Source organism: Dendrobium catenatum, unplaced genomic scaffold (genome assembly GCF_001605985.2).
Source record: "Dendrobium catenatum unplaced genomic scaffold, ASM160598v2 fragScaff_scaffold_542, whole genome shotgun sequence".
Lineage (NCBI taxonomy): Eukaryota > Viridiplantae > Streptophyta > Magnoliopsida > Asparagales > Orchidaceae > Dendrobium > Dendrobium catenatum.
In genome coordinates, this window is record NW_021319004.1 from 1,500,647 (window position 1) to 1,523,494 (window position 22,848).

The following is a 22,848-nucleotide window of genomic DNA, read 5'->3' on the forward strand; positions in this document are numbered from 1 at the left end:
ACCCATCTGCCTTCCAAAATTTACCTCGGAACTTTATCAGTTAAAACTCCCTCGCCGAATAAGTTAAGCGAGCGGAGGCCGGGGCCGAATTTTCGGAGCCCACATGCTGCTAATGACCTTTCACCTAAAAGCCAAAAGACGGGCATGGACATGCTTGTTGGCTAAGTTGAACCTTCCAATCTTCTCCGATATGACAAGTCATAGTGATGTAAACCAAATAATACCTCCAAGCAGTCCAAGAAGCTTATAATTAGACCTCTGATAATAGCCTAGAAGGGAGTCCACTCAAAATCCATGATTCATAGTTTCATACCAAGATGATGGATTTAATAATAAAAAAAAAAAACTAACATCCATATTTAATCTCCAATGACTGGTTTAATAATTGCACAATCATAATCGAAGGGGAATCATTTCTACCATAAAAATGCCTTAGGATTCTAAGACAAATTATCCAGAATTCTTCTCCTGATGATGGACATACAACAACAACAAGCCTTTATCCCACTACATGGGATTGACTATATGAATCATTTCTCACCATTATGTTATGTTAAAAGTCAAATTCTCATTTAAATCTAATAAAGAAAGATCATTTCTAATATTTTCTAACAAAGTCTTTTTAGGTCTACCTCTACCTTTCTTAGTATAAGTTGAATCTAAAGCATCTACTCTCCTAATCAGGTCATCGGAAGGCGTCATTTTATGTGACCAAACCATCTAAGGTGAATCTCTCTAATCTTATCTTCCACTGGAGCTACTCCAACCTTTTCACGTATATGCTCGTTTCGTATCCTATCTCAAAAAGTAAAGCCACTCATCTACCTCCATATTATCTCTATACTTCTACATCAAACCTCTAAATAAATGTATAGCTTCCATAGTAGACCTACTCGGCATGAATCCAAATTGATTTTGAGAAATATTAGTATCACATTGTAGCCTATGCTCTATAACTGTCTCCCATAGTTTTAAAGTATGACACATTAAATTAATTCCTATATAATTCACACAATCTTGTGCATCACCTTTATTATTGAAAATAGGAATCAACACACTCATTATCCACTCATCTGACATCTTTTGTCTTCGAAAAAATATTATAAAGTTTAGTAAGCCAAAAAATTCCTTCATCTTCTAAGCATTTCCACACCTCTATTGGAATATCGTCAAGTCCAACTGCTTCTCCATGCTTCATTTTCTTTAAAGCCTCTTTAACTTCGGTTTCACCATGAGTCATAAGGTTCATTTGATAATGCATAAAACTATTTATTAGATAAGGTAAACTTCAAAATAAAGTATCTCTTTGTGAGCGAACACCCTTTGAAGTAGAATTCTCTGATTGGTGCTTGAACACCGCCGTGTGCATTAGCTATCCTTTCCCTTGACCTACGCAAATACATCTAATAGACAGTATCCAAAGTCATACATGTATGAAATAAAATGAAGACTAAATGAACCAATGCATGGTCCCAAGAAGAGAACAAATGAAGGGTTTTCCATACCGTGCATTCTCTTTACAAATCGTTCAAATTCTGAGAAGTTGCATCCCTCCATTAGGACGGGACTGAGCCTGAGGTAAGTGAATGATGACAGGTGTCTTCCATCTGGATCGTCCAGTGGCTTGGCATTTTCTAAAATTTTGTTATAACTATCCCTATCATAGCAAGGGAAAGAATTCACACTTGCTACAGGTATAGAAACATCCCAAGCAGCATTCAATACCTGAAGATGAAATTTTAATTTTATCAAAAAGCTGAGAACTTCCATTTGAAGCATCATATCCACATTAAATAAGCACTGATAAATATTGATATTCTGCCCGATTGCTTTTTTGTGTTTGAAAGGAATGCAAATAGCCAACATATTACCAGCAACAAGAAATAGTTACCTTAAAAAAACAATCTTATACAATTATATTACCTGCCAGATCAAGCCTTCCGGATCTGCCAATGCTTCTGAGAACCCCGCTTGCTGATTCGAGGTACGCAGTTCAGAGCATAAGTTCAAAGTAACGAAATGTCGCTTTAACATTGACGCAATTGATGCATAACCGTCACGGTTGCAGGGGTTATAAAAACCAGCAGTCAATTCTGCAGCATGGCTAGCTGTCTTGTACCACCAGTAAACGCCAGATATCTGTTTCAAAATGGCATATGAAATCAGAATCACTAATCTAAACTACAGATTATTAAGCATCAAAAGCCAGCGCACAAGCAATCTCAACCATCAACACAAGGTGTTTAGCGTAAACCATAGAAAAAGAAAATTTTAATGTCCAATTATTATATAACGGGGTATTATCTTGTAGAACCATATTGTTTTACCCAATATTTCAGTTTTAGTAGGTTAAATATTATCATTCATTTGATCTTTTTGTTAATCATAAGCATCTATGAACAAATTCAATTATTTACTTACTATGGCTTTTTATTTCTTTCATCACATAATCGCAACCTACAAATTCGACAATGTTAGTTAGTGTTTTTTTTTTTTTTTTTTTTTTTTTTTTTTTTGAACATTTACATTATGCATTATAGAGAAAAAAAATGTACAACTAAAAGGACAAACAAAAAGGCCCTAAGAATGACTATGCAAACTCAAATAATTCCTAAGGATATCAAAAAATCCTAAGGAATGCATTGAGAAATTAAATCAGAAAAGTACCAAACAAAATTACAATCAATTTCCCTTTGGGCATAGAAATGAGCTGCACAATTGAACCTCCTATGCACATGATGGAAATGGACATTGTGAAAAAGATTTAACCAGCTAAATTGATCTCCAAACTGAGGCCGGTCACTCTAGCTCTTCGAGTTTTTGTTTATCACTTTACCTATTTCCCCTTTAAAAATAACAATATTATTCCTTAAAAAATCAGCATAAATAAAAAATGTTCTCAAAAACACCATCCAAGAAAATTAAAAAAATGAGAAAATGATTAAATTGGTCCCCTAACTTTTTTTAAGGATCAAAATAATTCACTACTATATAAAAGTATCAGTTTGGGCTTTAACTTTTTAAATGGGGATCAAATTAGTCTTTTTATGGAATCATTGAGGTCCCTATTTAAGAAGTCAAGGGACAAAAAATGGGAATTTTGAATAGTCAGGGACTATTTTAGTCATTCGGTAAAAGCTGAGAGACCATTTTGATCCTTATCTTGCTAAAAAATATTAAACATGACTTATTTAAAGAAAAAATATTAATATATTATTAACGAATTATAGTATTACCATCCAAAAGAAACTTCAAGTCAATGCAAAATTTCTCATAAAAAACAAATTACTGATGTAGCAGCATTGGAAGGAAGATTCGCGTGACAGTAAGGAGAGGACAGGCTTGCAGACAGCCAACAAGTGACCTGCATGTTTGGGAAAGCTGGACCAAGCTGGCGGGCGCTGCTATGAGGGCTGCAGCCTGGTGAGTAGCAAGTAAAGCAGCTGTTGGCGGTTGACTGTCAAGCCGGTGTTCCCAAGAGGGCATCTGCAAATTGTTGTTGAAGACAAGTTGGCAGCTGGCGGACTGCTATGGGGGCTTGAATATGATAGTAACATAGTAGCAGTAACTTTAGCGTTTACACTTTGAATTTATAGGTTTTTTTTTTAATTTGAAATTTAGCATCGTATATTTAAAGCGGGTGATGGGGGAATAATGATAGGCCCGATCAAGATCACATAGTTCCATCGCCCCAAACCTTCATTGTCCCTAGTATACTTAGACAAAGGAGATAATTGACCCAACTTAACCTAAGAATCATTATCAGCCGTCACGAATTGCTTCGTCTAAGAGTACCTTTTAGATTTGGGGCGAATATTTTCTTAAGGGGACTATAACTCATTACACGAGGGCATTAGCCATTGGAGGCATATGGGATTTAGTCATGACCGTAATATAGTGGAGCCATTGAGCCAAAGAAACCGATCAAAGAGCCTCACTCATAATCATTCACCAGGTGAAACCGTTGGGCCATACCACTAACTCTGTAGAGCCATTGATCCAAAGCGCCAATAAGAGGACCTTGAAATAACGATTTACCACGTGGTGCCATTTGGCCAAGCCACGGTTCTTGTGCAGTGGTTGGGTCAAACCGCCGATTAGAAATTATTTGTCACATCATTACTGATAAGAGATTATTTGAGAATGAATCTTAATGATATTCTTGACTAGACATTTATTTTTTGTGAGCTGAAGTTATTCTCAAATTTATCATTATTGATAAACTATTACGGAAGGGGTGGATTTTTGCTTTTAAGTTTTTAAATGATTTAACTTTATTTTAAACATTTAAACTTTGATATATATCATATTTAGAATTTTATTAAAATTTAAACCCCTATGATTAATCTTGGGATTTGAAGGCATTTGAAAATGTAGGATCCCTTCCAATTAAGATTAATTTTCAACACGATCATCATTGGAGTTTTGTGGATAATTTCATTTCATTATTTGAACCTTGTCAACACTTTGTTTTTCAATAAAGATGGGGTTTGGCTACTAACATTCAAGGTTGTCGCATGGTTATCATAACTGAGAGTTGATATTATAACAAATAAATTCTTTTTGTAAGAGACCTTGAAGGTCTAATGTGAACTAAGATTTAAAATTGCACAATTAGGTATTGAGGTGTTTTTCATTTGTGAGGCGAGGCATAAGCCTCAAAATTTAAAAGTTACGTAAATTAAAAATAAATGTTAAAAAAGATTTATATATAATACTTAAATAATATAATAAACGATGAAATATTAACTTTTTATTAACTATAAAGTAACAAATTAACATACATATGAAGAAAGACAGCACAAGACGTAAATGACAAGTGATAAATTGCATAAAATAAAATTAAAATCCAAATATTATAAGAGCTAAATAACATAAAATATAGGAAATGTATAAAAGTATCATACATTATCAAGTTTAACTCTAAATTCCTTCTTTCCCATTTTCATACTCATCCAAATTTAATTCCAAAAGAAAGTTAAAATAGTTGGGAACTCAGAAATCATCTAGACAGTTATCACCAAGGTCTTTATTTGTCTCGTCATCATAACAAATTGATCTCTTCCTTGCCTCATTTTGTAGAGTCAAATGCCTCTAAATCTACTTCTTCATTTATTTTAGTTATTTTCATCTATCATAAATGTTTGTCATTAATACAAAGATAAGAGTAATACTCTAAAATTTTTAGAGGAGGTAATGATGTTGTGCTGCTTCCAAGTTATCCCTGGCGGTGACTATGATGGTGGTGGCTGCAGTGAAGGCAACAGGTTGAAGATTGGGACAATCAACATGAAGTTATTGCTACTCATGAGCGTATAAATGAGTGAATTTTTCGAGGCTATAAGTTTTCATAAAAAATATATATAAATAGGATGAAGCGTACGCTTAATGCCAGCAAGACGAGATACGCCTCAGTCAAATTAAGTCGCATGTCTCATAAAAAAAGCTCAATGAATAAGCCTCGAGGTGTTTTTTACCGGAATTGTACTGAGATGAGCCTCATATTGTGCAATTTTAAACAATGATGTGAACATGTAAATTAAATATTTTTGTGGATTTAACGAGCATTGATTTTAAGAGTTTTTATTTTTGATAGTGGATTTTTCTTATAAGAGGCCTTGAACAACTAATGTTATAAAATCAAATATTTTCATGGATTCAACGAGAGTCAGTTCTAAGAGTTTGATATGCTTAAAATTTATTCATCATTTTCCAATCTGCCCAATATTCTTAGGCATCACACTTACATATTTCTAGCGTTCATTGAAGCTCATGCGGATATTATTTTAAAGGGGATTTTGGAAATTTGAAAATTAATAATGTAGTTGTATAGCATTTATATGCCTCTTGATATGTATGTCTTGTGCATTGCATATTCATTGATGTACTTGCATGTTTATATGGTGTCCATGTATGGTGCATTTGTATATTTCATGGTAGGTGTACATGCACATGATGCACTTGCATATGGCATGGTGCACGTGCATGATACCCTTGCATATTTCATTGTGTGCTCATGCAATATACTTGCATGTTCCATAGTATGCTTATACGACGCACGTGCACGAATCTCGATGCATTTGCACTTTTGCCTGATTGTTGATACATTTACAAAGTGTATTTGTATGATCGATGGTATGAATACACGCTACTTAGTGCACTTGTATAGTGTATTTATATGTCGTTGGTACATTTGCACTATACAATAAGGACTAAGGAGATGTGTAAGAGATATTTCTTTTGGTGATTAAGCGCGTCTTGTGCTTTTCATTGAGAGAGTCATGTAGCCCTTGACACAAGAAGATACTATTTTGTTTCTTTTTAGGGGTAAGCGTCTTCGGGTTGTACGACATACTCACGGGATGTACAAATCCAGTCACTCTAGTAGCTAGCGAGTGCGCTACCTAGGGCACCCGTATACTTGGCATTTTTGTCGGGTCAATTTAATCATTTTATTAGAAGACATTTATGTGAAATGGCCATTGGGGTTTAGGAAATCTGATGTGGAGGTCAGTCACGTGAATGCATTGGCACGGGATTTTGTACATAATTTTAAATAACTTTTTTTAGATTTATCACCGATCATATTTAGGTGCATTAGTGTTCGTATTTTCATGCATTTGCATGTGCATGGGAGAATCTAGCATAGCTGCCTCGAAATGGCATCATAGCACACTTTTCACATGTCCATGTCATAGCAGCATCTTGGCATGTCTTTCACATGTGTACCATCCTTGACATTTTATGTTTAGAGTTTAGCCCGACGAGCACCACAAAGGAATCAATTTTAGGCTATAAGTAAGGAGTCTTGAGTGGTTCATTTTCATGCACATTTTAGTTTATAGAATGGGCTCTTGAGGGACTTGGGTATGCATGAGTTTACTATGAGCAAAGGGGGTTCTAATTCATGGTTCTTGGCAAGTGCTAAGTTTGCTACAGGCTTTTTGTAAGTTCAATTTTATTTCATTTTTCTATTTTTGTTCACTGCAATTTACTTTCATTTATATAGTTCGTTGTTTAAGCCCTATTCTGGTCTCATGTTGGTCTAAACTTTGACAGCATCCTGACATCGACCCACATAGAAGGCTACATAAGGTGTGCTAGGCCTTTCCATCAATCCAAGAAAGGAGTGCATTATTATTTTTTTTTTTGGAGAATGTGGATGCTAGAGAGCGAAAGAGGAGATGGGACCACTTTCTAGATAGAGAAAGAGAGAGGAAGAGAGAGTTTTCTCTCTTTCTAGATGGGTGGAGGGAAAAAGTTAGGGTTAGGATTTATGATAGATTTGAGGGAGAAGGTGATGTGAAACGTACATGCGATGGAGTTACTTTAGGAAATTATAGAGAGCAATTTGAACAAAGTAATCCAAATTAAAATTATCATTTGTAATAAAAGAGTGAACCTAAGAATTCTTAGTTTTAACTCGCTTAGGCAACGAAGAGCGACATTCGATTAACCAATCAATTCAAGAAAATGCAAAGAATAATTGTACGCTACGACAATAAACAAGAATCCACGAATTAATAAAGAGAACTTTCACCTTTGGAGCCCATACGCTCACTAATCTAGGCTTTAGCGGAAGAAGCGTCTCCACATTAGAACCGAGGTCACTCCGAGGAAGAAGGACCCTTAGATCGTCGTTCGTGGATAGGTAGCCGAAACTTGCAATTCTTGGACAGCGATTATACGTCCCAGGTTTCCCGAACAGCAGGTTTCAAGTGCTCGAAGCTCTAAACAGCAACCATGGAAGGTCTAGACGGTGATGGGATGAATTCAGTGGCTGGCCGGCCTGCATGGGAGTGCAGAAATCTGATTGGCAGAAGTGTGTCTGACTTCTAGCAAGCTCGGACAGCAGCTAGGCATTAACAGAGGCCGAAGACAATCTCTGGCATTCTTGGGAATTGCTTGGCAGCAAATTAACCTTGCTGGGATCACAGACCAGCAAGCAGCAACTGCCCAAAATGGAGGGCAGCAAGCAGTAGGAGCCGGCTAAGGACGGGGAGAAGGGTGGCCGGTGTGGTGATGAGGGAATTCCAATTCTTTCTCAAGGGGGAAGAGAGGAATTGATTTCAAATTTCATGGATCTGGCCAGCGGGTGGCCGGATGCTGGCCGGCGGGGGGCCAGCCGGGGGTGGCTGTTTTTCTGGTCGGCGAAATAGGAAGGGAGGGGGCAAGGTGGCCGGCGGCTTAGGGTTGCTTGGAGCAAGCAGCGGCAAGGGCAAGGAGGAAGAGATGGAATCTTCTGAAGATTTGACGACTACGAATTTACTAACCTCAAATGTCTTCTCGTTGAATTTCGACAGGATTAGTTGGCACGAACTAGAACTCACAAAGAGATCTAGTCTTCTCCGGCGAACTCACTAAGAGATCGAGGAGGGTGAAGAACTCACCAAGAGATCTTCTTGAACTCACAAAGAGAACACATAGTAGTAAATTTCATTTCATCAAAAAACTAACTATTACATGAGAAGGGCCATATAAATAGGCCTCACAATGTCAAAGAAAAACAAAAGACTAAAATGCCCCTTGGACTACAATAGCTATCAAATACCCACAAGGGCAAAAACGTAAAAACATAAAGTAAAAATAAACTACTACATAAGATGATGAAAATACAATTCATGCTCGTGGTCGTCGATCTCCGGCGTCGAAAATGTTGACGATGTCCTCATCATTCTCCCCAGGTGGGAGAAAACTCGACCACGTCGAGTAGATATCTATGGAGCCCTCGTACAACTCTAGAAGATCTGGGTCTAGGCTTTGTAGTTCGTTCCTGTCAATCCAAGTATCCTCTATCTCCGGTGGCCCTATCCAATGAACTCAGTATCTTCGGCGCCCACTTTCCTTTGGGGAAATGACCTCATCATCTAGTATTGCTTCGACCTTCTCCGCTATAGGTGAGTAGGGTAAGTTGGGGAGTGGGGCTAGGCTGGAGGATCTCACCAGGTGGGGTCACACAAGGCTAATTTAAAGAGTGGATTTTGGGGTTAAGATTCGGGTCCTTCAAAGGCTAACAGGTCTTCTATATTAAATGTAGGATTCATGTTAAAGCCTCAAGAGAGGTCCAGTACGTAGGCATTACTATTCTCCTTTTAGATTTCCTTAAAAATGTTCGGTGTTTCGAGCATGCAGCTTCCCGTACCATCACAAAGTCTCCAACTTTGAATTCTTTGGATCATCTTTTGTTATCAGCAATAATTTTAAGATGGATGTTATTTTGTTCAATTTTCCTTTTAATTTCGTCGAGTAACTCCTGAAGATGACATGCAGATGCAAATGCAAGAGATCGAGTGTGCAAGAGTATTGACAAGACTTAAGAGCTCACAACAGTTTAAAACAACAGACAAAATAGGACGACAACAAACTACAACACTCACACAACATACTAACTCACACGAACACGATGCTAAGACAGATGGACGAGTCACAAAAGGGGTCTAAGGTGTTCGGTCTAAGGGAACTGGTGTAGGAGGAGTGATGAAGACATTCTTAGCTACCAGGGTACTTCTATGGGAAGTATCAGTTAAAGTCGTAGGTAGTCTCCTAGTGGGGGTAGTGTAATTGACCAGATTAATCCAACTAGGACAGAGATGGTCTTCATCATGGTAGGATGAGGCTGCAATGGGCAAAAAGTAGGAATCAGGAATAAAACAGGATGATAGGTCCTGACTCACATCCATAAGGGGATAACTCAAAAATTCGTTAGACGATATGGGGCTCACGCTTTGTCGAATATAAAAGTTGGCACAAGGAGCGGTGAGGTGAGTCAAATCGGGAATGACACCCTTTGCTAAATATAAATATAAATCTAAATGAACAGCTCCAAAGTTAGACTCTAATGAAATAAGAGGGGGCTCGTTGTTCAAATCAGGCTTAAAAACTTTCAGACTCAAAGTACAGTCTTCCGAAAGAGATTCAGGTTTGGGTGCAACCCTAAGATCCATGGGTTCTGTTTCACTTAACTCCAGTGATAACTTCGATTGACTTACTTCCAACTCAAGATTATTTAAGTCGCCACCAGAATTATCTAAAATTAAATCAGAATTATCCAAAACTAAATTAGAATTATCCAAAATTAAATCGGAATTATCCGAGGTCATCTCAGTAGTTGAATTAGAATCTTCTGAATTTAATTTCAGTGTATTCAAGGTCAGATCAGTTTCTTTCGAGATCAAATTTATATCGTCCAGGCAGACCTTTTCCAAAGGAATATCGTTAATGAGATTAGACTCTAGATGGGTTAAGGTATCAAGGTCAAAAGGTTCTAGACCTCCTAAATCAGGGTTTAAATCAGGCCGGGAGTCTAACTCGATCACTTCAGTTCCATCCTCAAAGAAGTCTTCGTTATCATTAATATCATTAGCATCCACGAAATGGATGCACTCAATATCAGGTTTTGGGGACCTTATCTTTTCAACGCATTCCTCTATTAACATTACACTTTCAGGGGCCAGGATTCGAGAGGCTAAAGGCTGACTTGGATGGCCAGACATCGGTCCAAGTGGGGAGTTATGTGAGATCGATCCAACAAAAGACCCGCTAAAGGGTCGGTCATCACAACTAAGAGACGACCTACAGGGTGAGACAGCAACCCTGACGTTACTAATAGGTGATTGGTTTCGACTATAACGATGTCCATGGTTTGTCACAACGAAAGAGGTAGGGTGAGGCCCTAGACGACAGTCACTAGTAGAGGGTCGGTATTTTAGGTTAAGATCTCGTCTCATGTCTTTCCAAGTAGGGTACTCGCCGCGAGACTCTTTATGATCTTCCAATCTTGCCCAAAATTGAAGAGCCTGGCCTTTGAGGTGAGATTTAGCGATGCTAACCTGGTGGGATTCAGGGATTTGACATGATTCAAAATAGTCATCTAGTTGTCTCGCCCATTCCCTAAAGTGGTAAGGGTCCGAGGAACCATCATCAAAGGGTGGTAGACGGTAAGGTGACTCAAAGTGAGGTCGTTGTGGCTTAAACTCAGGTCTAGGTTGATAAAAAAAGTGGGGCATCCTCCGACTAACATGATTGACCGACTGGGGCACGTACCTAGAGTGGGGAGAATCAACAAGTTCCTCCTTTGCGGTTTTAGTTAGCGAGCCTACAAGACTAACTAGGTCGTCTAACCTCTTTTGAAATCCTATCGAGTCCATTGGAAATTGTCAAGCGACACTCAAGGATGATTGGGTGTAAGGGACGTCATTTAGACACTAAGTTAGGTTCACTTATACTTACTACAAGGTGCCGAAAATGTTCGGGCAGCGGGCTACATGATGCGGACATCGGCACGAAAATTTGGCGCATCTATCACAGGAGGCGTCGTAAATCGACGGCTTTGATTTAAGTTGTCATTTATGAATTATTTTCTGCATTTTAGTTTCTATTTTATGTTATTTCCTATTTTACCCCTAGGTTAATTTATTTGAGTGTTGTGGCCCAATGGGCAATTTTGTAATTTTTTTATTTTCTCATGTTGTAGCCTATATATAGGGCCTTTAGCTATTGTAATAGGAGGATGGTTAATGGGTATAAAAAATTTTGTTTTCCACACTTGTGTTCTTCTTGTGAGAGAGCGTTAGTGAGATTCCTATGAGAGGAATCGAAGTTGTCACCAGCCGCAGGATGGGTCCGGGCTCGTGATTTGAAGTCCCTTGGAGAAGGACAATCGTATCATCCACTAACCTTGGAGACGGCCGGGTTCGTGGTTTTCTCTTTGCATCTTTCGTTTTATCTTCTATCATTTGCTTTGTTCCATCTTCCTCCTCTCCATCTATATTTGGCCAACGGATTCATCTCTACCCGAAAACCCCTCCTCTTTCTCCAAACCCCACGGCCTCCAATTGCCCCAAGCCCCTTTGCCGCCGGCCAAGGCCACAACCACCGGCCCCCTCATCTCCCTAGCCGCCGACCACACCCCTCCTTTCTTCCAACCAAATTTATTTCCTATTTTAGATTAAAATTGAATGTGGGAAGATTTGAAATTCGAAATTCATCATGGCGAATTTTCAAAATCTTTCCTAGTTTAAATAGTCTATTTTAGGAAAGTTTCTTAATTAACTCAATTTGAATTTCAAATTCAAATTGAGTTTAATTGAGCCCTCTACCATCTCATAAATCTCCTCTTTGGGTATGAATTAATTAAGGGATAATTCCGGAAATTCAAATTTCGTTGAATTTGAATTTCAAAATTATTTCCTAAAAATAATTCTCCTATTTTGGAAAGTTTTTATTTTAATCTAATTTGAAATTGAAATTCAAATTGGACCACAAATAATACTTTCCAAAATCTTATACCTATTTTAAAGAGCCTTATTTATTTTAATCAAACTCCCTCTTGGCTTATCCCTGCCGCCGGTCATTAATTAGGAAATAAGAGCTCTCTTCCTCCAAAAGCTGCAGCCAGACGTCTCAAGCCATTCATTCCTTCCAAAATCCGGTGCAGTTATTTCCCTTGGGATAAATTTCCAAAAAAAAAGCTGATGTTGTGGCCGAATTCCCTCAAGTTCTTTTCTTGGGTTTTCTCTCCACAAATCCCTCTCTCACTGTTAGCTTAACTTAGGAAATCTTTCCTACATTAAGCCTCTTCATCCCGCTGGCTGAAATTAGATTTTCCCAAGCAAGCTCTAATCTATTTCCTAAACCGGCAATTAGATTTTGGAATTAATTTCTTCCCAAGCCGTTATTTCCCTTCCCAAAACTGAGAGCATATTCAGGAAGAAAACCCCTATTTTCTCTCTTCATCCTGCTGGCGGCAACACTGGAATTTCCTCTCAGTTTTTCTGTGAGAAAAATCTGAAAATAAACAGATTTTCTCCCTGCTGCTGGCCGAGATTTTCAAAGGCTTTTCTCCTCCGTTTCGTCCTGCATCACTACACTAGTGGGTTAAGTAACCTAGGCACTTAGGAAGGTTGTAAGGTTGAGGACAGCGTCTAGACACTTAAGAAACTAGCCTAAAAGTCCACTAAAAGGTGCAGCAAAATTCTGGACAGCAAGGTTCAGTCGTTGCCTAAGTTGTCTAGGTGTTAGGGAAAGATCCGAGAGAGTGGACAGCACCTAAACAAGGACTTAAAGTTGTGGGCTCCGAAAATTCGGCCCCGGCCTCCGCTCGCTCTTCTTCTTTTTTATTTGAGCGAGGGAGTTTTAACGAACTAAGTTCCGAGGTAAATTTTGGAAGGCAGATGGGTTTGTAGATAAGACACTACCCAGAGATTTCGCCCTCATTTTGTGAGGACTTTATGATCTGAGTTCTGGTTTCCTATAGGCGCAAGCCCCTATAGTTAATTACCCCTCCCGATCACGAGAGAGAACTTTACATGCGATGGAGTTACTTTAGGAAATTATAGAGAGCAATTTGAACAAAGTAATCCAAATTAAAATTATCATTTGTAATAAAAGAGTGAACCTAAGAATTCTTAGTTTTAACTCGCTTAGGCAACGAAGAGCGACATTCGATTAACCAATCAATTCAAGAAAATGCAAAGAATAATTGTACGCTACGACAATAAACAAGAATCCACGAATTAATAAAGAGAACTTTCACCTTTGGAGCCCATACGCTCACTAATCTAGGCTTTAGCGGAAGAAGCGTCTCCACATTAGAACCGAGGTCACTCTGAGGAAGAAGGGCCCTTAGATCGTCGTTCGTGGATAGGTAGCTGAAGCTTGCAATTCTTGGACAGCGATTATACGTCCCAGGTTGCCCGAACAGCAGGTTTCAAGTGCTCGAAGCTCTAACAGCAACCATGGAAGGTCTAGACGGTGATGGGATGAATTCAGTGGCTGGCCTGCCTGCATGGGAGTGCAGAAATCTGATTGGCAGCAGTGTGTCTGACTTCTAGCAAGCTCGGACAGCAGCTAGGCATTAACAGAGGCTGTAGACAATCTCTGGCATTCTTGGGAATTGCTTGGCAGCAAATTAACCTTGCTGGGATCACAGACCAGCAAGCAGCAACTGCCCAAAACGGAGGGCAGCAAGCAGTAGGGGCCGGCTAAGGACGGGGAGAAGGGTGGCCGGTGTGGTGGTGAGGGAATTCCAATTCTTTCTCAAGGGGGAAGAGAGGAATTGATTTCAAATTTCAGATTTTGAAATCTGAAATTAAAATCCTGGAGAAAACTGAAATTAAACTTGAGAGGGAGGTGTATTAAAGAGGTGTTTAAGTGGTGATGAGGTGGCAAGTAGAGAGAGAAATGATAGGGAGAGGTGGCCGGCCATATAGGGGAGAAAGAGAGGTTTGGAATTAAATAGGTGGGGACCACAATTAATTGATCAAAATCTGAAATTTAAAGTTCAGATTTTAATTATGTCATTTAACTCCCTCATTTAAAGGAAATTGGGAGGGAATTTCAATTTTCAAACAATTGTAACTCCTCTTAATTAATTCCCCAAATTAATTGGCTCAATTAATAAGGTAATTATGGAAAATTCAAATGTGCAAGGGGAAAACCAAAGGGGCCGGTGGTATGGAAGGTGGCGGCTAGATTGGCAGGCGTGGATCTGGCCGGCGGGTGGCCGGATGCTAGCCGGCGGGTGGCCAGCCGGTGGTGGCTGTTTTTCTGGCCGGCGAAATAGGAAGGGAGGGGGCAAGGTGGCCGGCGGCTTAGGGTTGCTTGGAGCAAGCAGCGGCAAGGGCAAGGAGGAAGAGATGGAATCTTCTGAAGATTTGACGACTACGAATTTACTAACCTCAAATGTCTTCTAGTTGAATTTCGACAAGATTAGTTGGCACGAACTAGAACTCACAAAGAGATCTAGTCTTCTCCGGCGAACTCACTAAGAGATCGAGGAGGGTGAAGAACTCACCAAGAGATCTTCTTGAACTCACAAAGAGAACACATAGTAGTAAATTTCATTTCATCAAAAAACTAACGATTACATGAGAAGGGCCATATAAATAGGCCTCACAATGTCAAAGAAAAACAAAAAACTAAAATGCCCCTTGGGCTACAATAGCTATCAAATACCCATAAGGGCAAAAACGGAAAAACATAAAGTAAAAATAAACTACTACATAAGATGGTGAAAATACAATTCATGCTCGTGGCCGTCGATCTCCGGCGTCGAAAATGCTGACGATGTCCTCATCAGAAGGAAGAAGAAGGGAAGTGGAAAAAGAAGATATAGGAGGAAGAAGAAGTGAGAAAGATTAAAAGAAGTAGAAGAAAAAGTAAAGGTGAGGAAGAAGAAGAGAAATGAAGAAGGAGAAGGAGAAAGAGGGCGGCTAAGGTGGCTGGCAACGACGAGCTGGGGAGAACAAAGAGGTCGAAGGTAGAGAGGGGAACTCGGCTCCTTTTACGTGTGTGAGTGTGTTGTTAGAGGGGCAGTTGGGTATGTGAGTTTAGTGAATAGGATAAGGGATATTTATGAGATGAGAGTTAGGGTTAATACATTTAGGATTTGCAATTTATTATCATTTTTTTATTTTCATTCTTTGCAATTTACTTTCATTTATACAGTTTGTAGTTTAAGTCATCTTTTGGTCCATGTTGGTCTAAATTTTGATAGCATCCTAACATCGACCCCACATAGAAGGCTACATCAAGTGTGCTAGGCCTTTCCATCACTCTAAGAAAGGTATGCATTGTTTTTTTTGGATAAGGTGGATGCTAGAATAACTTAGAATAATTAATAACTTTGGATATCTGCTCAAAATTAAAATTTTTGAATTACTTAGAAGAATTAATATGAAAGATACATCTTGAACAAAGAGTTTTTATTGGGAGATATTTAAATGGACATGCTAGTAGAGAGGTAGAGAATTTTAAAAGCATTTATGGCGGCTATGGGTTTGGAGCGACTAATAAAGGTGGTAAGAATATATTAGATTTTGCTCTGGCTTATGACTTTGTTATTGCAAATATCTTATTTAAGAAAAGAGATGATCATCTCATCACTTATTAGATAGATATAGTAAAATTCAAATTGATTAATTTCTTGTAAGAACAATGGATCGTTTAGATTGCCAAGATTATAAAATTATTCCAAGTGAAAGTCTATGTAGACAACACCGCTTATTAGTTTTGGACTTTAAGATAAAGGGACAGAATATGAAAAATATAGTATATTGTTGTTCTAGAATTAGATGGTGATATTTAAAGAACTCTAACAAAAATATCTTTGAGAGTAAGATTCACAATCTTAAGATTTCGTCGGTGCATGAAAAAGCTAATATTATATGGAAAATAGTAGCTTATAATATTAAGAATGTTGCAAAGGATGTGCTTGAAGTATCAAAAGGAAAAACTTCTAATAATAAAAATAGCTGATGGTGGAATAAAAATGTGTAAGAAAAGATAAAAATAAGAAGCTTTGTTATAAAAATTAGTTTAGATATAAAAATTCTTAAAATTGGAAAAGATATAAAGTTGTCCGTAAGGAGTCTAAGAAAGCATTCTGTGATGCAAAGATTTTAGTTTTTAATGATTTATATAATAGATTAGATACTAAAGATAGCGAAAGATATATGTATAAGCTAGTCAAACAAAGAGATAGGAGTAATAAAATTAGTTCAAGTGAAGTGCATTAAAGATGAAAATCAAAAAATACTTTTTAGGAGAGGAAATTCAACAGAGGTGGATGAGATATTTTGCTAAGCTTTTTAATGAAGATTGTGAAAATAAGATTGACTTTAGTGACCTTAACATTTTAAATGAAAATATATATTTTTATTTTTATCAATGTATTACTAAAACCAAAGTTAGAGAGATTTAAAGAAAATGAAGTGTGCGAAAACTGTTGGACCTGATGATATTCCAATAGAGATGTGGAAATGCTTAGGAGATGAAGGAATTTTTGGCTTACTAAATTTTTTAATATTATTTTGAAGACTAAAAAGATGTCAGATGTGTGGAGAATGAGTGTGTTGATTCCTATCTTTAAGAATAATGAGGATGCACAAGATTGTGCAAATTATAGAGGAATTAAGTTTGTGTCATACTTTAAAATTATGGGAGAGAATTATGGAGCATAGGTTAGGAGTGATACTAATGTTTCTAAAAATCAATTTGGATTCATGCTAGGTAGGTTTACTATGGAAGGCATGCATTTATTGAGAGGTTTGATAGAGAAGTATAGAGAGAAAAAGGAAGGTCTTCGTATAATTTTTTTTTTATTTAGAGAAAGCAAATGATAAAGTTCCAACAAAAGTATTATGGAGAGTTCTAAAAAGAAAGTGATTAATAATGCTTATATTCAAGTCATGAAGGATATGTATGTTGGAGTTGTTGCTTGTGTTCAAACACAAGGTGGTTTGACCAAGTATTTTACAATTTAGTTGGATTACATCAATGATCAGCCTTAAGCCCATTTATTTTTGCTTTAATTATGGATGTTCTAACTAGAGAGTTGCAAGAGGATGTTCCCTAGTGTATTCTTTTTGCTGACGATATTCTTCTTATTAATAAGACTAAAGAGGGAGTTGAAGGTAAACTTGAATTATGGAGGCCAACCTTAGAGTCTAAAGGTTTTCTTTTGAGTAGATCAAAAATCGAATACTTCTAGTGTAATTTTAGTAGTAATAGATCTAGTGGAGGTTTATGAATTTGAATGATCAAGTCATTAATAAGAGTACACGTTTCAGGTATCTTGGGTCTATTGTTCAGAGTGATGGTGAAATAGATGGGGATATTATTAGTAGAATTCAAGTTGGATGGATGAAGTGGAGGAATGCATCGGGCTTGTTGTGTGATAGCAAATTACCGCTCAAACTTAAGGGAAAATTCTATAAGATGGTGGTTAGACCTACAATGTTTTATGACGCAGAATGTTGTCTATTAAAAGAGGAACAAAATATTAAGTTAAGTGTTGTAGAGATGAGGATGCTCATATGGATGAGTGGCTTTACTCTTAGAGAATGGATATGAAATGAGCATATACATGAAAAGGTTGGAGTAGCTCCAATGGTAGAAAGATTAGGAGAGTCTCCTTAGATGGTTTGGTCATATAAAATGGCCGCCTTCTGATGACCCGGTTAGGAGAGTATGTATCAGATTTAACCTATGTTAAAAAAAGGTAGAGATAGACTTAACAAGACTTGAATAAAAAATATTAGAAATGACATTTCTTTATTAGATTTAAATGGAGAAAAAGGATTCATGTAGCCGACCCCACTTAGTGGGATAAAGGCTTGATGTTGTAGTTGTTATTGACGTTGTAAGGTGGATTCTAGAGAGAGAAAGAGGGGATGGGACCTCTGTCTAGAGATAGAAAGAGAGGGGAAGAGAGTTTTCTCTCTTTCTAGATGTGTGGAGGGGAAAAAGTCAGTGTTAGGTTTATGGTGGATTTGAGAGAAAAGGAAGATGCAGAGAAGTGGAAGAAGAAGATAAAGGAGGAAGAAGTGAGGAAGAATAAGAGAAGTAGAAGAAAGAAGTAAAGGTGAGGAAGAAGAAGAGAAAAGGAGGAGGAGAAAGAAGGCAGTTAAGGTGGCTGGCGAAGGCGAGCTGGGGAGGCCAGTTGTCTGGCCCTGGGATCGCACAGCAAAGAAGCCAAAGGGAGAGAAGGAAACTCAGCTCCTTTTGTTTGCATGAGTGTGTTGTGAGAGGGGTGGCTGGGTATGTAAGTTTAATGAATGGGATGAGGGATATTTATGTAAGGAGAGTTAGAGTTAGGGTATTTATGATTTTATTATTATTATTATTATTATTATTATTATTATTATTATTATTATTATTATTATTATTATTATTATTATATATCTGAAATCGTCGTTCTTTTTTTAAAATAATAATGAATATTTATTTGAGTTAATCGTGCCTCCATATGCTTGCCAAGTGGTTTTCGTTCGCGAATGTTGAGTCCTCGATTAGCATGTGTTAAAATTAATTTTCATCAATCAAAGGCCCCAACCAATATGTGTATCGATCTTAGTTGTTTTAGTTACCCCGAACGTGTCAACATTGTCTGTTTCACAAATAGATGGCGTTTAAGGATTTGGGTTTTTGGTTGACATGCTTCAGGTAGCCTTCGTGCGACATCATGCCCCTTTGCCTATCATTTTCGTCATGCATGGTCAACTCGACTTTACAATTGATGTCAAAGTCAACATAGACCAATAGGTAATAAAGGCTAGAAAAAAGTCATAAGGGAAGGAAGAATGGGGTGATAGCAATGAGAGGACAGGCTTGCAGGCAGCCAATAGGTGTCCTGCAGGTTTGAGAACAGCTGGAGAAAGTGGGTGGGGGTTGTTATGAAGAATCCGACCTGACGGATAACTGGCATGGCTAAGGAGGCAGCTAGCAGGCAAGTGGAGATGCTAATAGGACAGTTGACAAGCAAGTGGGTGATGCCAAGAGGGCAGAAGTCTTGTGGGTTGCTGGTGGCTGCAGGCTGGATTTGAGTAGGAAAACTGCTGAATTAAGGATTTCCACAGAAAACAACCTCCATAAGAGGATGTGCATCAAAACTAATATTACCATAAAGCTGCTTTTATGTATCAATTATTAACCCAACAAATGTGAGAACTAGTCAATTTACTTTAAGAAACAAGCAAAACATTTAGAAACATTATGAAAAAGGCAGCGTCTAGTCTCTTTCGAAGCTGGAACAAAGATAATAGTTTAGAAAACTATGGGCATTATTACTGTATAACTAAATAAAATGGATAAAAATAATCAAAATCAAAGCTTTTCATGACTCCATTTGACAAAATTGTCAGAATTGATCCAGTGCCGTAGTGGACAGATTTAGCCTCATAGTGGTTGAAGTCCTAAAAGAGTGCTAGAGAGCTTAACATTAAGGCACTATATATGAGAGTATCCATCTCTTTTAGGCAAAGTTAGGACTACAATACTCATAAAAAGGGCCTACCCATTGGACGTAACTTCACATCAATATAGGCCTCAAGGCCTCATCAGGGGTTGATCTATTCAACTTACCCAGCATTACTGAGAGATTGTTCCCATAATTCAAACCTGAGCTCACTAAATCACAATGAAGGCAACCAACACTGTTCCATTACACATTTTAGAATCATAATAGTCATAAGTCAGATAGTCTCATAAATCATCAAACATGGACCATGATCTGAGTCAAAACTTAGGCTGATAGCTCAGTTAAGCGCATATATTTAGTAAAATTGATCACCAGGAAACTTTAACTTACCTTTGCAACAATACAAGTGCCTTCAAAAGCCAGTTTAGCCAGAGACAATACACGGTCAGCATGATCTACAAGCAATTGCGAATACCAACCAAGGAAAAATCGACCATAATAGCCATCATAATCACCACCATCACAAAAGAATGCAGTTTCTTGGGGCCTTGAATTGTAAGACCCAGCATTTTCTGGACCTCTTGCCCAGAAGGAGTGACCTCTAGCTTCTGCGGCTTTTCTCAAACTTTTTATGAGATATTGATCATAGCACTGCACAATAAACTCTTATATCAGTGCATAACCTGTAAATTTATGATAGAGAAAATCATTCTCTACAAGTGTATTACAGTGTTTATCCATCATGAAAACAAATAGCAAACATAGTAGTTGATAGTCAGTAGGCAGTTTCGAAAGTGCAGTAATCAATTCAGATGAAGTATCCACTGTTAAAATATTTAAAATCATTTACATGGCAACAAACTCCTTCACCATACCACATATTGCAATTTATGATTACCTGGAATTCGCCAATGCCAGGATATCTCCAGCCATTCTTGACTGAATAAGATGGGTAACGTAGCTCTCCACAGGGCCCTAATCCAACTTCTACAGCGGAGATGATTCCATCTTCAAAGAATTCATCAAATTCAACTCGAAAGCTTCTCATGTAGTCAAAGTATACCTAAATATATGTTGATTAAATAATCATGCAGTTCAATTGGAATCATGGCAAAGAAATAAAGTGCAAAAGGGAAGTTTAAAGACCCAAACGACAGAGTGGCTCATTTAGAGCTAGAAATCCATACCAAAATCCATCTCATCCTAATTAAACATTTTTTTATTATTATTTTCAATAACTTCTCAAAGAACTTCTACTTTAATCAGCAACTGTCAATTTCCCCTTTTTTATCTTGAAATTTCCAGCTTTTTTATTTTGAATTTCCCGCTGTAGATATACCACTATTAAAGATAACATTCAACTTTACCCAGAAGTTTTACAAGTGATTAAATGGAAGAGACAATTGGTGGGCATCAGTATTGATTACTTGATCATTAAAGATACAGTATTTGAGCCTCTGGTATACAGACGTTATTAAAGAGATGTACAATAAAGCAATGATAGAATTTGAAGTATTTGTGAAGTAACTTACGAATTTGTAATCATAATATGATTATCTCTAGAGCGCTATGTTTATATTTTATATTGGTTCTTGCAATTAACAAAATATATTCGACAAGAGATAACTTACTGTGTTATTTACAAATAACAATGTTCTAATGGACAGAGTGTGCAATTTGATGGTTTTGCTATGTTATTAACAAAACCAAGGAACCTAAACAACTTTGTTTTCCAATCCATCTAAATATCCAACCTTTCTTTCATTCATTACCCGGAGAATGCTTGCTTGACAACTAGCACATGAGATCTGAAAGTAAACACGATTATAAAGACAGCAATCCCAACCAGATTTTTAACCCGAATCCTGATTTGCCAAAATTAAAAGTATGGTGTAAGAAATATTAATATTAGAGACACAATTGTACTAGAGCAGTAACACCTATTAAACATAAGATAGTAGAAAATTTAGTTGAGTGATTTAGGCATGTAAAATATAGGGCAAAAGATGAATGAATATAACAACAACATCAAGCCTTTATCCCAACTACATGGAGTCAGCTACATGAATCTTTTTTCTCTGTTGTGTCCTATTAAGAATCAATTCTTATTTAAATTTAATAAAAATTGTTATTTCTAATATTTTCTAGCCAAATCTTTTTAGGTCTACCTCTATCTTTCTTAAAATAGACCAAATCTAATGCATCTACTCTCCTAATCAGGCCATTGTAAGGCCGACGTTTTATGTGTCCAAATCATCTAAGGTGATTCTCTCTAAACTTATTTTCCAGTGGAGCTACTCCAACCTTTTCACGCACATACTCATTTCACATTCTGTCTCTAGGAGAGAAGCCAATCCACTTGAGCATCCTCATCTCTGCAACACTCAACTTAATTTTATACTTCTCTTTTAATGGCTAACACTCTATGTCATAAAGCATTGCAGGCTATGTTGCACCAATACTTCTATTTATGAAGGCATGTCGTATCCGATACACCGATACATGGATATGCCTCCGATACGGCACTGATACGTGTCGGATACGCTAAAGCCGTATCCAATTAAAATACTATTTAATTTCAAAAGGACACGCGTATCTGATACGCATGTCCGTTGAAAAACAAAAAAAAACGCGTTGTATTTACTTCCACAACTGCGATGTTGACCTCTATGTATTAACCGGTAGAACAAAAAAAAAATCAAAATCATACCCGGCGGATCCACAATATCTGCCCGAAATCCCAGATCGAATCCTCGTATCCGTCGAGAAGCCGTCCAAATCCCCGAAATTCCGCCGAGGTACTGTACATCAGCGCCGAATCGGTCGCTTCTCCGTATTCCCTGCGTGAAATCAGCTCTCGATCGCTGCCCCGTTCTCTTCGTTAAATACCGAACCAACACAAGCTTTCGTGGGCGGCTTCTCAATCCCGTTCGAACTCTCTGTCCCGAGCTCCTCCCTCTACATCCTGCGACTCTCCTTCTCCGATCAAGTCCCACTTTCAATCCTCTCATCCCCACGACTTTCATACCCGCAGGATCGGAAGTCACTGCATTTCCGATCTCAAGCTCCAGCCGACCTCTCTACCTCTTGTTTCTTTCGGTCCAGCCACAAGCCGAGAGAGAGAGAGAGAGAGAGAGAGAGAGAGAGAG

At 37.8% G+C, this 22,848-nt stretch overlaps 1 protein-coding gene across 4 annotated transcripts in view; it reads right to left on the reverse strand.

Annotated features, from left to right (window-relative positions):
• The window catches only part of LOC110111892 (beta-amylase 7), a 47,658-nt gene that overhangs the window by 6,565 nt on the left and 18,245 nt on the right, over positions 1 to 22,848 (reverse strand). For 3 of the 4 annotated variants that reach the window (XM_028694698.1, XM_028694697.1, XM_028694696.1), the window contains exons 6-9: positions 20,598 to 20,762; positions 20,090 to 20,350; positions 1,924 to 2,139; positions 1,506 to 1,725 (exon numbers count right to left, since the gene is read on the reverse strand). In XM_028694698.1, coding sequence (XP_028550531.1) covers positions 1,506 to 1,725; positions 1,924 to 2,139; positions 20,090 to 20,350; positions 20,598 to 20,762 — 862 coding nt within the window. The remainder of the gene's footprint in view (positions 1 to 1,505; positions 1,726 to 1,923; positions 2,140 to 20,089; positions 20,351 to 20,597; positions 20,763 to 22,848) is intronic. The other variant, XM_028694699.1, reaches the window with a different exon arrangement.